Genomic DNA, 16173 nt, shown 5'->3' with positions numbered 1-16173 from the left:
TTCGTTTGTTTTGAAGAATGTAAATTTTTGTAAAATGTTTATGTTAGGATATAATTAGTTTTTTTGTAGTTAATTTAAATAAATAAAATAAGTATGTGATTTTAAAAATATACATATATTTAACTTTAAGTTAAAATACAGTGAAGATTAAAAGATACAACCTAAATAAGAAAAAGGACTTTGGGATTTTCAATAATTTTTAGGGTATGAATGGGTTTTAAGACCAAGAAGTTTGAGAACCACTGCCACAGAAGCAGCTTTTTAAATTTTAAAAAATTTTTTATTTATTTATGATAGTCACAGAGAGAGAGAGTTTGAGAGAGAGAGAGGCAGAGACACAGGCAGAGGGAGAAGCAGGCTCCATGCACCGGGAGCCCAATGTGGGATTCGATCCCGGGTCTCCAGGATCGCGCCCTGGGCCAAAGGCAGCCGCCAAACCACTGCACCACCCAGGGATCCCCAGAAGCAGCTTTAAAACTACTTTGGGAGACATGTCAAAACACCACAATCACCTTTCAGAGAGCCCACAGGGGATACTTCATTGGGGAGGCTCAGACATTAACTTTTGCTTTATTCTCATAGCTCATAGCTTTATTCTCATAGCTATCATAAAGTTACTCTTGCAATCGTCATTTTCAGAAGAGAAAACTGAAGTTTATATTAACTATGAACTATAACTGAACAATTTTGTGCCTATTCTTTTACTAGGTGGAAAGTGTGTACTGCCTAGTGGGAATTTATTCAAATAAGTCTAATATGGTTCTTGTATGTATTAAGCACTCTTAAGAGTGGTGACACAAACTTTTATAAAAAGTATTTAGGTTTGGAAGTGACAATTTAAAAACGGCTAGACTGATAGGGCTTTGACTTTTGGAGCATAATAGTGTTTAAAGCGTTGGCATAACATAGTCAGAGAGGGTCACTTATATACTTTCAAATTTGCAGAGCACTTTCTTTAATTTTACAACTTCTTTTTCTTTTTCCCTTTGCTTTTCCCCAAGTCAATTAAAATGCAAACAGGAGGTTTGATAAGAAGCAGCAAGACAAGTGAGGCATGGGATAGCACTAAAATATGACTGTCTAATGTATGCACAGTAATAGGAATAATTGGATTTTTAAAGTCTGGGCATTGCATGCTTTACCCTTTATCTCCCATTAAATCGATTGGTGCCTTGCTCTTTTTATATCTAAAATGTTAACCTTTTTGAATTTTTAATAACTAAAACTTTGTAACACTTTTATTAAAATGTGAGGTTGTATTAAATCTGCCACTTGGCTCTTATAAATCATTATTCCTTATCTGAAATAATGGATTTCAATGTCTGATGAAGTTTGATTTGTTAATTTATAAAATAACAATTGTAAAAATGACCCTACAATTTAACAGTGTCTTAATTACATTTTTCTATACCTTGTACCTATGTAAGGTACCTATGCAGAATTGTATTATCCGTACCTCTTTAACACAATAACTTCAATCAATGAAAGGATAAGATCAAAACTGCTCAAATCTTAACTGTACTTAAAAAACGCTCAAAAAGGGCAGCCCGGATGGCTCAGCGGTTTAGCACCGCCTTTGGCCCAGGGTGTGATGCTGGAGACCCGGGATAGAGTCCCATGTTGGGCTCCCAGCATGGAGCCTGGCTTCTCCCTCTGCCTGTGTCTCTGCCTCTCTCTCTCTGTCTCTGTCTCTCGTGAATGAATAAATAAAATCTTTAAAAAAAACACACTCATAATACTTAGTGTTAAATATGCCTGTCTGCATTTTACAATTAACACATCATTATAAAATCAGTTGAGAATTCAATTAATGTATCTTATAAAAGAGAAAAAATACTACAGTTTTACCTCAAATTTGGAAAAAATCATTTGTACTGCAATGGTGTACCATACTCTGGAATTTCTTTTTGAGAATCACAAACAAGTTCAAAGGTTTTGAATGATATAGTTCAAATGTCTCCCAAATTATACTTTCAGAACTTTTTATTCACTATAGGAAAGTACTGTTTATGCATTTGCCCAGTATTGGAAATTTGACACATAAAACACAGAGCTCATGCTCTTCATCCCAATCAATATGCATTCCTAACATGCTTCTTTCTTACAGAAACCTGTACATTAGAATCCTGATCCCCTCTGGCTGCATTATTTCCTCAGTCTGTCTTTTTCCCCCCTCTTGTTTTCTAATTTCTTCCTACCTTTATTTGACTTAATATCCTAAATACTTTTATCATGTCCCCATCACGATTAGATATTTTACTATTTTGGTCTTTTCTATCAAGTTCAATTACTTTTAACAATTAAGGCTATCACATGGCTATCTCCAACCCTCTTTCATTAACTCTACCAAGTTAAACTAAAATTAAGTATTATATTGTACTCAGGCATGAATTCCATTTCATATGTCTAAGATTTTACATGCAGTTATTTGCATCTAGAATGGCTTTACTCTGATGTTTTGCCATTGGTACCTATTAGGTCTTTCAAAACTAACTTGCCTCCATTTTTTTTTTTTTTTTTTTTTTTTTTTTTTTTTTAAGTAGGCTCCATGCCTAGCACAGAGCCCAGTGCAACACCTGAACTTAGGACCGTGAGATTGACACCTGAGCTGAGATCAAGATTTGGATGCCTAACCAACTGAGCCACTCAGGCACCCCTGTCTCCTCAATTTTAATTGCAAAAAGAGGGTCAGGTTTTTTAGGGAACTAAGCCAGGAAAAAGTCTGAAAGGATTAGGATCTAGACTGAGTCATGTGGAAGGTCAGATTTAAACCAAAAGGAAATTAGAGATCAGAATAGTTTGATAATATTGACAAATCAAGTTTTTCTTTTTCTTTTTTCTTTTTTTTTTTTTTTTTTGACAAATTAAGTTTTTTTTATGGCTGACAGAAAAGTAAATTGTGGCAGGTGGACAGTATCAAACACCAGAGCACACATGAGATCAGGAGGAGAACAATGGCATTATAAAGACTTACAAAGGAAGCTGGTTGTTTTGATAGGAGTTCACTTCATTCATTCTTTTCATTTTCTTTCTTTTTGCTCCCCTCCTCCCCAGTAAATCTATTGTCAAGTGAAAAAAACAAACCTGGATGTAGTAAGGAGAGATATTTAGAAGTATGGGGAAAGGGATTTCTTCCAAGGCTCAGGAAAGGGAGGCCTTGGTGACCATAGAGCTATAAGCTTCTTAAGAGTTAGACAAAAAGGGATTTTCTTTTAGAGAAGAGTAAACAGAGCTAGAAAGAACCAAAGTGGGCTAGTGGATTGAAAGGTGGCATGAGAGAATAGTAGATCACCAGATCTTTCACTCTGAAGTCCAGTCTCTTCTTAGCAAGGGCTGAATGTTGACTTGGGCTAAAAGTGAGTCAAAGTTCAGGGCCCTGGAGGAAGGAAGCTCCACCAACGTTTGCTTGCAAGCATTTTGTTCTATCAGTGGAGACAAGATGTTCAACTAGTCATTTCTGGGGCAACTAATGGAAAATGACAAGTTGTGTCTGACCTTGTTTTACATAAACAAGGTGGGGGCATCTATGAGTCTTAGCAAAGTCATATTGGGCAGGGTGATTCCTTTGAATTAGTCTTTTTCTAGAACATAAAAAGGTAAGATTTCTTAATTTTTAAGTAAAATTCAACATTGCTACTACTAGTATGTATTAAATTTGTTCTATGGTCCAACACTGCACTGTTCATTGAGGCACAGAGATAAATTTTTATTTTTATTTTTATTTTTTTTTGAGATAAATTTTTAAAAGTAGATTTACCATAAAAGCACTGAATCTTAAGCTCTGGGACCCCTCAATTACAAAGAAATTTTGTGAGATCGTCATAGTCCTAGAGTGTGTTTGAGATGGCAGGGAAAGCCAGGTTATTAGAAAATATTAGAAATATTTCTATTAGAAATAGAAAATTCTATTAGAAAATATTTCTAGGTAAGCATTTCTGATAAGTTGATTAAACAGATCTTACAAGAAAATGAGCCTGAATCTTTAAAGTTCTAGTCATTTGTTTTAATTTCTTATCTAATTCTAAATTAAATATACTTATAAGCAAGAATTTACAAATATTTGTAAAACATCAAGTGCTTCATGAGAGATTAGTAGAAAAATAACAACAACAACAACAACAACAACAACAAAAAACCCTGGTATTTACAAGACAGAATAACCTCTAAGGCTTGGGGAATCAGAGCGAGAATCTTAATAGCCTGGAAGGGACAGTGTCAGGGAAGAACAAGAGTTGAGGAAAGTTTTTCAATGTTATAGGAATTAATATCTCAGAGAAAATATAGAAAGTTGGAAAGCATATTTCAGGCAGAGGGAAAAGCATGTGTGAATGGAGTAGAGATATTAGAAAGCATATTTTTTCCCCACAGAATAAAAAATCTGATATGGTGAGGCATAGGACATATGCCAAGGAATAGCAGGAATTTAGGTTTGAGAAGCAAACCTTTGCTCTATTACAAAAATGTTTTGTAAGTGAAAGAGTTTAATCTTAACCATGAAGATAATGAAGCTCTGAAGAAAATAGGCCTTTAAAAATTCAAATCTATAAACAGAACACATTAACCGACCAGTCAGTCCTGATAGATCCACATTGGATAGTAAAGTCCAGGACTCTGAAAACTGGTTAAGCTCTCTAAAGAAGTGGGACCCACACTTACTACTATTTTGAAGGGATAATATTATATTTAATGGATAGAACTAATTTTTTTTGACTTGCCAGACAAGTTCTTTCTCTGTACACAGGTCATTCTCAGCTGAGCACAGTCTTTTCCCCAACACACAAAGACACACTCCCACACTCACACATGCACACACACATGCACACATTAGGGGGCAGTTGTTAAAGTCTGGATTTTTTTTTTTTTTTTGGATATTTTTGATGGTCACCAAAGTGGTGTTACTTGCATTTAGTGGGTAGAGGTCAGAGATGCTGCTAAACGTGATACAATGCACAGAACAGCTCTTATGTATTGAATATTTAGCCCCAATGTCAATAATAGTGTTATGGTTGAGAAATTAGCCATAGACATGTACTTGCTTCTTTGAGTTTGATGCAGAATTTTGGCAGCTAGTCTCTGCTTTTGTAGACTGCCTTCCATCACTACAGGTGTATTTTCAGTGTCTTCAGGAATGTGGAGTTCTATGAAGTCACCTCTTTGCTTGAAATGCAGGAATCAGTGGCAGCTCTATGTGAACATTTGTATAAACATAATAGGCAAATCAGAGGTGTGAATAGGTGGGTAACCAGTCTGCTTTAAAATTGGATGGGGATAAAGGTATTAAAGAATATGGTTTATGTATTATTTGCTTAGTGTGAGGGAGATAGAAGCCAAGTGAAATCAATTTTGATTAGAATTTCCTTCACAACTCTGAAATGATCTGCAAATCTGGAAGGGAAGGGAAAGGTTAAGAAGGGTAAGCAGCAGCCAAGACTGAGTTGTTCAGCCAGCAGATGAAGAGAATACACAATTACACAAAGAACAAAATACTCAATGGAGGAGGAAAAGGTCTTTGACTAGTCAATAATGGTGGCCCATTGTGCATCCAGAGACTAACTTGGGAGGTGAAAAGTTTGTGCTATATCGAGTTCTTCATTACAGTGTTCTAGGCAAAATTATGATATTTTATGGATTTCCTCCAAAAATTCCTTAAGTCTTAAAACTGAGTCTTTAATTGGCTACAAGGGATCTTTCAGTGAGGAATCTTTCAGTCCCAAGTGACAGAAGTCATATTCAAATTAACTAAAGAGAAAAAGAGGACTTTTTTGGTTCACCTAACCAAAGGATGAAAGAGTAAAGAGCGGAGAGAGCTGAGATGATTCTGGAAACTAAAACTCCACCAGTTCTCTCCCTCTGCTATCCTCTCTTTTGGTCTGTCCTTCTGAAACTTGACTCTCTCCATGAAGTAGAGATCTAATCCAATGTATGTCCAGGCCCTGGGCACAATAGCAATAAGCAAGACAGAGAAGTTCCCTGATCTTGTGGAACTTCCATTTTAGTGAAAGTGAGAGAATGAGCATGTAACTATGAAGGAATGCTAAGTGCTGTGAACCAAAAAGGCACAGAGATTGATAGGTAGCATGCACAAGAGGCAGGGGCTATTTTCACAGATTTCCTCTTGAGGAAATGTTTGAGAAAAATTTGAAAGATATAAGGAAGGAGTCATTGGTAGGTCTGGATGATGATCAATTTGGCAGAGGAAAGAGTGAATATAAAGGCAAGGAAAGCATGCCACGTTTAAGGAAGAGCAAGAATGTTAGCCCCAAGGGAGTGAGGTGGATGAGTTCAGGGAGGTAGGCAAGGGACAAACCAAGTATAGGCTTGTCAGACCACAGAAGTGTGGATTTTGTTCTAAATGTAATGGAATTTCATTGGATAATTATGAGCTGAAAAATTACATGATTTGATTTATTATTTAAAAATATATTTGGCTTTATGGACAATGGCTTTTAACAAGACAAAAATGGAACACAAGACCAAGTGACACAGTAGCCCTAAACTAGAGCGGAAATTTGGAGGCCAGGAGAAGTAGGCAGATCTAGGATGTATTGGAAAGGAAAAGCCAACAAGACTTGCTGATAGATTGAGCAAGGAATATTAAGGAAAGAGTTTTTTACTGAGACCATGTGAGAAGAATGTCTGTGCCATTCTTTGGACAGAGAAAACAGGGATGGAGAAGACTTATTTACAATTTGATGGCCACCATCAGAAAAAGCCTGGATCATTCTTTGGACTACTGTAGAGGTAGGAGACCTTGGCTTTCTCAGCTTTGAACCCAGGCCGTCACTAAGATCATGTAGCTGGGGTCTATTAGTACAAGAAGGGAATGGGGAAGTGTAAGGGGACATAATTCCTACAATACAACTTCCAGTCATCTTTTCCAAAAGAAGTAAACAGGTTAAATTTACTAGGAAATATGCCATGACTGAATTAGTCATTTATCATCCTTTGATCACTTACTCATATTATTTCACAGGACATCTCACAATATCCTGAAAATTTAGTATTATTTTCATCGAATGCCATTTTGGGGACAGATGCTGGCCTGACCATTTGAGAATCACTTCAGACCATTTAAAATGATAGATAACTAAACAAAAACCAACCAACCAACCAGACAACCAAAAAACTATACTTGGATTCAGCAAATCAGGACACTCATCAATGAAAAATTATCTTTTTTTTAAGATTTTATTTATTTATTCATGAGAGAGAGAGAGAGAGAGAGAGAGAGAGAGGCAGAGGGAGAAGCAGGCTCCATGCAGGGAGCCCCACGTGGGACTCGATCCCTGGACTCTAGGATTACACCCTAGGGGGGAAGGCAGGTGCTGAACTGCTGAGCCACCCAGGGATCCCCTCAACAAAAGGTTATCTTAAAATACTTAGCAGTAGTGGACAAAAGTGTTCAAAACCTTTTTTTTTTTCAGGAACAGAGTGTCATTAGGCTTTAAAACCTTTTACAATTTCATTGTGATTTAACTTTCATTTAGAAGTAGATTCTACACCTAACATGGGACTCAAACTCATGATCCTGAGATCAAAAGTCATATGCTCCATGAATCAAGCCAGCCAGACACTCCTGGGATTTAACTTTTTAATACCAAAGTTGAGATTTGTATATACACTGCTCTTTTGTGTCCCTTTCTATGAGCTATTTGTCTACTGCCCATTTTTTTCAACTGTATTTTTCTTTCTCGTTGATTACTAAAGGCCTTTTATAAATTAGGAACATTCATATCTTTATGTATTAAGGTTTGCCACTTTTTCTATTATGTTACAAATAAATAATTTTTTCTAAGTATTTTTTGCTTTTATTTTTTTGCACTGTTTGAAACACATTTATTTTACCTGTATGTGTGAGTATACCTGCTATTCTTTAAATGTTTACCACATATATGTGCATATGTATACATATATATTTTTATATATATTATATATATTACTTTTTTAGAATAATCAAATATATATAACAAATTATATATATATTTACTTTTTTAGAATAATCAAGCAAAGACAATATTAATATTTACCTTTATTTTCTTCTAAATCTCTCAAGACTTTATTATATTTAGGTCCTTATTCCATCTGTAATTCTTTTGGTGAATGGCATAAGGTAGGAATTCATCACTACTATCACAATGATCATTGCTGCTATAGAGGGGTAACCAAATGTCCCCAAATCATTGTTGAATGATTTTTTCCTTTCTTCAACTATCTGTTAATGCTTAGGAGATACTTTTTAGGGTCACATGAATATGTTCATTTCTATTTAAACATGTTTATGTAATGTTCTATCTAGATCCTAGAAAACATTTTTTAAGGATATGTTAAAACAGAGATAATATCCTATGCAGCCCAAATGATATTACCAAAATTGTCATTTGGATCTGAAAATATAATCTTTCATGCATACTTAAAAAATTATTTCCAATTGACTACAGATATGACCCCTCTTTTTTCTCCCTTGCCTTCTAACCCTGTCCTGGAGTTTTAGCTGATACAAATCACACTTAGTCAAGCTCTTCAACAGGTCAAGAAAACTGTGGACATAAGTATTGATTTCAGATGGTGATCTATTCAAGTCTGGCATTTCTTTTTTTTTTTTTTTTTAAGATTTTATTTATTTATACATGAGAGACACAGAGACACAGGCAGAGGGAGAAGCAGGCTCCACGCAGGGAGCCTGATATGGGACTCGATCACGCCCTGGGCTGAAGGCAGGCGCCAAACTGCTGAACCACCCAGGTGTCCCAAGTCTGGTATTTCTTGCAACCATTAAACTTCCATTTTTCTTGACAAGGAGGACAAGTGCAAAAGTGTGGTTGGTAAAGAGCAAAGGCAACAAAAACAAAAATTTTAAAGAATTTCTTTGTGGTTATCAAATTAAAAATTAATACACATGCTTAATTAAGTACAGGCTCTTGGTGTCAAATTAATAACTTATGTAATCTCACTGACTATGGAAGCTTGTAAGTTAGTGACCTCAATTAGTCTTAATACACGTGAAAGTGCTAACATTTCTAAGCAAAGCCAAGACATCATTGCCTTGGGCATTAGTATCAGTAACATATTGTGGGCGATAACTATATTGCTAACAATACCTAAAACCAAGAGTCAGAATTTATTACTTCTGTGGTAAGACTAGGTAAGCTGCAAAGACATATCCCTTCCTATGGACCATACTATTCTTTTCAAGGTGTTGAAGAAGGAAGAAGAGCAGAGTCGTGTCTCGTGGTTTAAATCATGAGGATATGCTGTTTGTGCAGTTTTCACAGATTATTTAAGCAGCTCTTCAAAACTTCAAATAAATCATAGCTTTATCTACTGCTATTTTACAGACCAGGAGACAGTAATGGTAGGAGTATGAGGCACAAAAATCTCAATTTTTGATAGGCTGCTGTGGGTGTCTCTACCATTAGCCTGGAAGTTTCTGCTCTTTAATTTTACCTAGAAGTTTGAGTTATATCCCCAGGCTACTGGGCTTGTGAAATAGCAACAACCTAAATTAACAGAGTGGGTACAAAGTATTATATTCAGAAATGTGTAGACACTTAAGAAGAGATCTATTTTGAGTCTGGACTTTAGGTAGGAAAAGGTCCTTTCAGCAAATGGGATTTAAAATTTTGTAATAGCTTTTGGAAAAAGAAGTATGTATGTAGGTATTACAATGGCCAGAAAAAAAAAAAGAACAAAAGTGAAATGATAAAAGCAGAACAATTGGGTTCAAAAATAGCAAATTTCATCCCATAGGTATAAAAACAAAACTAGTGTTGACTTATTGAACATTTACTATGTCCTGGGCAATGTTGTTACCAAATATTTCTTTCTTACCACAAACCTATGAAGAAGGTACTATTATAATCCTCATTTTACAAAATAAGAAACTGAGGCATATGTAGATTAAGTATCTTGCTCATTATCATACAGCTATTAATTCAACTAGAAAGTGGAAGACCTGGGATTCAGAATTCAGAATTGAGATTTGGCTCTAGAACCCATGTTCTTAACCATTATACTAGTTTACTATAACCAATATTTTAATAGGTTCATTATACAAAGTAAAATCTTCAATTAAAATAATTTGAAAGACAAGCTACTTAAGCTTCTACTTGGAGTATATTTATGAAGAAAAACTAAACATAACAAATAAGAATCTTTAATGAAAATAAAGCCACCCTTTTGGGATCTGGTATTTGAGAAGAGCAACTAGAAACCTATCAGTTGATCAGCCCCATTGCTGAATGATAGGATCCTCTTCTTAATGAGCAAAAATTAAAACTTGGAATAAAAAAAATCACGGTATATGTTCACTGAATACATAACCAAGTAGAGTAAACTATCAATTTTTATGGTGGAAGAGGTAATTGGATGGGGAGAGAAAGAGAACAGAGGGGAAGGAGTGTGGAAGAAAGTAACAATAAATCTTTCACTGCTTTGGTAAGTACCACATAAAACAATCTAGTCAGGAATTGTTAAAGAACAAGCATCTGAACTGGGTGGACCCTATCTGATAATTAGATTCAGAATTCTAGGGTCTAGTGTAGGCAGAAATAGACAAATCATACCCCTTACAAAGCTGTAATCTGAAGGTAATATTTTGGCCTGTGGGTTTGCCATGCTACACAATAGGTCCAAGAGCAGGATGACTCATCCATCTAGACAGGCTGAAGTGCAAATGTTACTGATGTTAATGGGGATCATTGAAAGGAAAGTCATCTTTTTCTGATGGACTCTGAAGCAATTAGGTATTTTTATCAGCGGGCTAAGGAACAGACACATTTCAATTTTAAAGAACGAGGGCTAATAAAACAGGCCTAATTCTTATGTGTCATAGGCCGAGGTCCAACCACCCAGAATGCCTAGGTGCACAGGGTAACGACACACGTCCTCCAGGTAGAACTGAGTTCCCACGGGAAGTTTAGTTTCCAGCAGCTCTAGTGAAACTACCTCCTTAAAACTCATATTCTGTTATATTGGAATCAACTTGATGAAGTTGAGATCAAACCTTTGGCAATGGTTTTTCTGACTTAGATCTTTATAAATTTTCTGGGATTCATTTTTTTTTTTTTTTAGATCAGTTGCTCAATGTTCCCTCAAAAACGGTGACATATTTAGCTTTATATAGCATATTTTGATATATTATTATTTGTAGGGATAACAAGTTATTACATGACAATATGTGTGGTATCTTCAATGAAAGTAAAAAAGGTGAGATATGCTATATATATATACATACATATATATACATATATTATATATATATTTAAACTATGAGTTAGTACAGAAGTATTAGTGGCACATCAATTTGGCCCACATTAATAAATAAATATATACACATATATATGTAATTATTTCTAGAAATAAAAATATACTAAAAATATGAAATTTATGATATAGAGATGAAAAGATAGCGTTATACTTGTCAATGACTTAAAGTTTCTAACCTCACACTAATAAAAATGACTCAGCATCCAAAGTAACACATTATCTACTTAAATTTATAAAAGAGCTCTCTGAGATATAACATAACTAGAAAATTAAATAAAACACACCACTGAAAATAATATTGGGATTTATCTTGAAATTAGACACCATCCAGTTATATTCAACATGATTTATTATCCTCATCATCAACAATAAATCTCTCATATCTAGGAAATAAAGGCTTTTTCATTTACTTTGAATAAATCATCTTTGTTGGTAACATAAAAGAAAATAACTTAAATTGCTATACCTAAAAATCTCAATTTTGAATTTCTACACTGCCCTTACATGGTGGGAACATTTTTTAAAAAATAGAACTTTATGAACATTTTATGTTTTATTATTTTTAATTTTTTAAATTTTTGCTCTAACTCTGTGAACCAAGTGGATGGTATTTTGATAGGGATTGCATTGAATGTATATATTGCCCTAGGTAGCATAGACATTTTGACATTATTTGTCCTTCCAATCCATGAGCATGGAACATCTTTCCATTTCTTTGTGTCTTTCTCAATTTCTTTCACGAGTGTTCTAGTTTTCTGAGTACAGACCCTTTGCCTCTTTGGTTAGGTTTATTCCTATATATCTTATGGTTTGGGTGCAATTGTAAATGCAATTAATTAATTTCTCTTTCTTCTGTCTCATTGTTAGTCTATAGAAATGCAACTGATTTCTGTGCATTGATTTTATGTCCTGCCACTTGCTGAATTGCTGTATGAGTTCTAGTAATTTTGGAGTGGAATCTTTTGGGTTTTCCACATAGAGTATCATGTCATCTGCAAAGAGTGAGAGCTTGACTTTTTTGCCAAATCAGATGCCTTTCATTTCTTTTTGTTGCCTGATTGTTGAGGCTAGGACTCCCAGTACTATGTAGAACAGTACTGGTGATAGTGGACATTCCTGCTGTGTTCCTGACCTTAGGAGAAAAGCTCTCAGTTTTTCCTCATTGAGAATCATATTCACTGTGGGCTTTTTGTATATGGCTTTTATGATATTGTAGGAATATTTTAAGTATCAAAAGAGAAGGTAATTCCCTTAGGTGTGTTTCCCAGGATCGTATTCTTTAGTGGCTTAGCAGAGAGCAGGGAAAAAAAAAAAAACCAAAAAAAAAAAAAAACCAAAAAAAAAAAAAACTATGATGCTTTCTGTGATAGTACTAACTGAAAAAAAAAAAAAAAAGCGTTTCCTTTGTTTTTTCTATTTGAATATGTTTGGATATTAATGCTTTTAGTATATTTATGTATCCTAGGTGCTATTCTGTCCCTTGGTTCTTAAAAATATAGCTAAAACTAAAAAATGACTTTCATGTTTTGAGGAAAGAATGATGTCTTTCTTAAAATGAGCTCAAATTTCCACTGGTACATGTGGTTTCAGGATCACTTCTGCCTTCTACTCCCCCCTCTCTACAGAATTCTTGCTTCAGTCTTTCTCTTTCAAAGTTTCTTTACCTCTAGTCTTATTGTTGCATAAATTATAGTACAAATTTATCCACTCTCAATGATTTTTATTAAAAACTATTCTGAAGTCTTTTTAAACATTAACACATCTTATCTTACTAAAGGATTTTATATTCTAAAATAGAGGCAAATTTAAATTAAATACTAATCATTTATATTCTTAACAGTCATCAGCAACCCTACTGTATTGTTCAACCATCTTTTTAGCGATATCATCTTTCCTCAGATAATTTTATCTTCAATCTGTATCTAAACATATCATAAAGCAACTGTCAAGTTAACATCTTTTGGTCTTAAGAAATTTTTAAACATTGAACTATTTTTATCAAATGACTGCTTTTGATGGTATAAATGACTTTCCTCCTTAAAACGAAGTGTTTGGCATTACAGTACAGGAAACAGTATACTCATCAATTTACTTGACCAAAGTTTATTGTTAGAAAATGTCAAATGGCCTATTCTAGAATTTTTAATGGTATTGTGTCATTACAAGTCACTTTACATGTCAAGCACTGACATGTAAAGTGTTAGACATGTAAAATGTCAGGTATTATAAAGGACATAGTGAAATGACCTAACTTGTATACATCCTCAGTAGCAAGCTAGCTAACAAAATGGAAATAAATGTTTCTAAAGAATATGGTAATTTTGCTGTTTTTAGGAGCAAAAACATTCTTCTCATGCTGTTACCTTTTCTTTCCAATTGATTGCTTTATAAACAGAAATTCTAAACCACTATGTCCATCGTGTCATATACTATGAATTAACATAGTCTGAATTCACTCATAAAAAATCATATAGGAAGATGCAGGTGTCTCTCATCCATTCAATGTATAAAGAACTGACTATTTGGGGTAGAATGTATCATAAAAATTATCATACCATGATTTTTCCCATTAAAAGTAAAACAAAAACATATTATTGTCCCATTTTTACTTAGCAGTGAGTTTTTCAAGAATGAATTAAAAGTGTTGAGTAAGGAATAGGTGTATTAGAATCTCTGTTCAGATTTTCCTGATATGCTGATGCCAAAGCAACAATCTCTGAAGTAACAATTTATTGTACTTAATTGTGTCCTATAGACAAACTTGGCTCCATCTTTAGAAAAATATATTTTAATTATTTTTTAAAGATTTTATATAGATTTTATTTGTTTAAGAGAGAGAGTGAGAGCAGGGTGGGGACCAGAGGAACAAAGGGAGAGGGACAAGTGGACCCCACGCTGAGTGAGGAGCCCAATGCAGAGCTCCATCCCGAAACCCTGAGATCATGACCTGAGCCAAAACCAAGAGTAGGATGTTCAACTGACTGAGCCCCCCAAGTGCCTCAAGATATTTTTAATTATTATGCACAAAAGGGTATGAATCTATAATCTTGTAATATTGACACCATTTTTTTCAGATTTTTTTTCTAGTCTCTGGGCAAAGACAAAAAAGCTAGATTGATTCAATGGGTGACCTGTTAATTGTCTCGAAGAAGCAAATATCTTTAGGGTTACTGTGTGTTTCAGCCAGTGTCTTATAACTATTACTTAATTCAAATAGTTTGAACCTGATTTATTTTCTTAAAACTAATGGGTACAGAATAGTAATGATAATTAATAATACCTTATTGTATATTTGAAAGTTGCTAAGAGAGTAGAACTTAAAAGTTCTCATCATAAGACAAAAATAATTGTGTGTGGTGATAGATGTTAACTAGACGTATGGTGGTGATCATGTGCAAAATATACAAATATTGAATAATTATGTTGTATATCTGAAAATAATGTAATGTTATATGTCAATTATATTTCAACTGAGGAAAAAAGCCAATGAGAGACGTTTCTGAGAAGATGCTAGAGTGAGAAAAAAATCTGTCTCTCCACCTAGTCAACTACTGCACGGACAGAATCTGTCCGATGTAACTTTTTTGGAAGGCTTGCAACTTCCAGAGGAAGGCTTACCTGGTAAATTAAAGTTAATTTTACTCCATTTTTAGCAATTAGCCCAGCCATAACTACAGATCCACTACTTTCCAGTCGCATGGAAATCAGCCATGCATATGTCCTAGGGCAGCTTGCACACAGCTTGCAAAAGCCAGGGCAGGCATATATTGGGGATCTGTTTTCTGGTAGCTAATTGCTACATCTGATCATAAAGATACAGGTATAGAAGCAGGCAGGCATTATTACAAATCCTCCCCAGGTGAAAGGATTCCAGGTGATTTAAACAGTTAGTATCCATTTCCCTTTGGCCTTTCATTTTTTTGTCCCCTTTTGGAAGCAAATATTAAAGAGTAGGACATTTAAAATCAACTACATATAATGGAGAAATTGGAAAGCGACCACGCATGACCAGGGAAAGACACGGGCTCAAAAAATACCGGGGAATATCATAAGTTTACACCTCAGGTTGATTCTTTGTTTGGAAAAAGCCTACAGCAATCAAAACAAAACAAAGCAAAGTAAAAACAGCAACTTTGGGGCCAGGGAAGGAGAGAATCTGATTTCCAGAAGGCATATAGAGAACCACTGATGTATGGCCTTTTCAAAGGGGGGAAAAGAACCCAGAAACTATCTCTGAGAAAGACCAGAAGGTATATCTATGTCTAGTGCATTATTCCTATGAACATAGATATAAAGGAGAAAATAAATGATGTATGAACAAAATGGAAATGTCAACAGAAAGATTTTATATATATATCACCATATATATATATATTTATATATATATCACTATTCATAAAAATTAACTCAAAATGGATAAAATACATGAATATAAGAGCTAAAATCATGAAGCTCTTGGAAGAAAACATAGGGCAAAAGCTTCATGACATTAGATTTGATGATTATTTCTTAGACATGACACCAAATGTGTATGCATCAAAAGTAAGACTAGATCAATTGGGCTTCATTAGAGTATAAAAAAAAAAAACAACTTCTGTACATCAAAAGACATTATTATAAAAGTGGAAAAGCAAACTAAAGAATGATAGAAAACATTTGCAAATCATATATCTGATAAAAGATTAATATACAGTATGTTACAGAGAACATCCAACACTAAACAGCAACAACAATAACAACAAAAAGCAACCCAATTCCAAACTGGGAAAAGTACTTAAATAGATATTTCTCCAAAGAAGGTATAAAATGAGTAATAAATTTATGAAAAGGTGCTCAACATTATTAATCATGAGGGAAATGCTAATGAAACCCTGATTGAGATAAGACTTCCAATCCATTTTGATGACT

General features: G+C 34.4%; 1 protein-coding gene across 5 annotated transcripts in view; it reads right to left on the bottom strand.

The window, feature by feature from the left end:
• The window catches only part of SPAG16 (sperm associated antigen 16), a 907696-nt gene that overhangs the window by 169641 nt on the left and 721882 nt on the right, over nucleotides 1–16173 (bottom strand). Inside the window, exon 16 of one of the 5 annotated variants that reach the window (XM_038585673.1) lies at nucleotides 8660–8788. The exons of the other annotated variants lie outside the window; for them this stretch is intronic. Within the exon in view, the coding sequence (XP_038441601.1) occupies nucleotides 8697–8788 (92 nt within the window). The 3' untranslated portion in view covers nucleotides 8660–8696. Of the gene's footprint in view, nucleotides 1–8659; nucleotides 8789–16173 lie in introns of those variants that run through there. 5 annotated transcript variants of the gene reach the window in all.

This window comes from Canis lupus, chromosome 37 (assembly GCF_011100685.1).
Source record: "Canis lupus familiaris isolate Mischka breed German Shepherd chromosome 37, alternate assembly UU_Cfam_GSD_1.0, whole genome shotgun sequence".
NCBI lineage: Eukaryota > Metazoa > Chordata > Mammalia > Carnivora > Canidae > Canis > Canis lupus.
Note: the sequence above shows the minus strand (reverse complement) of the source record. Positions and strands in the feature narration are given on the sequence as shown.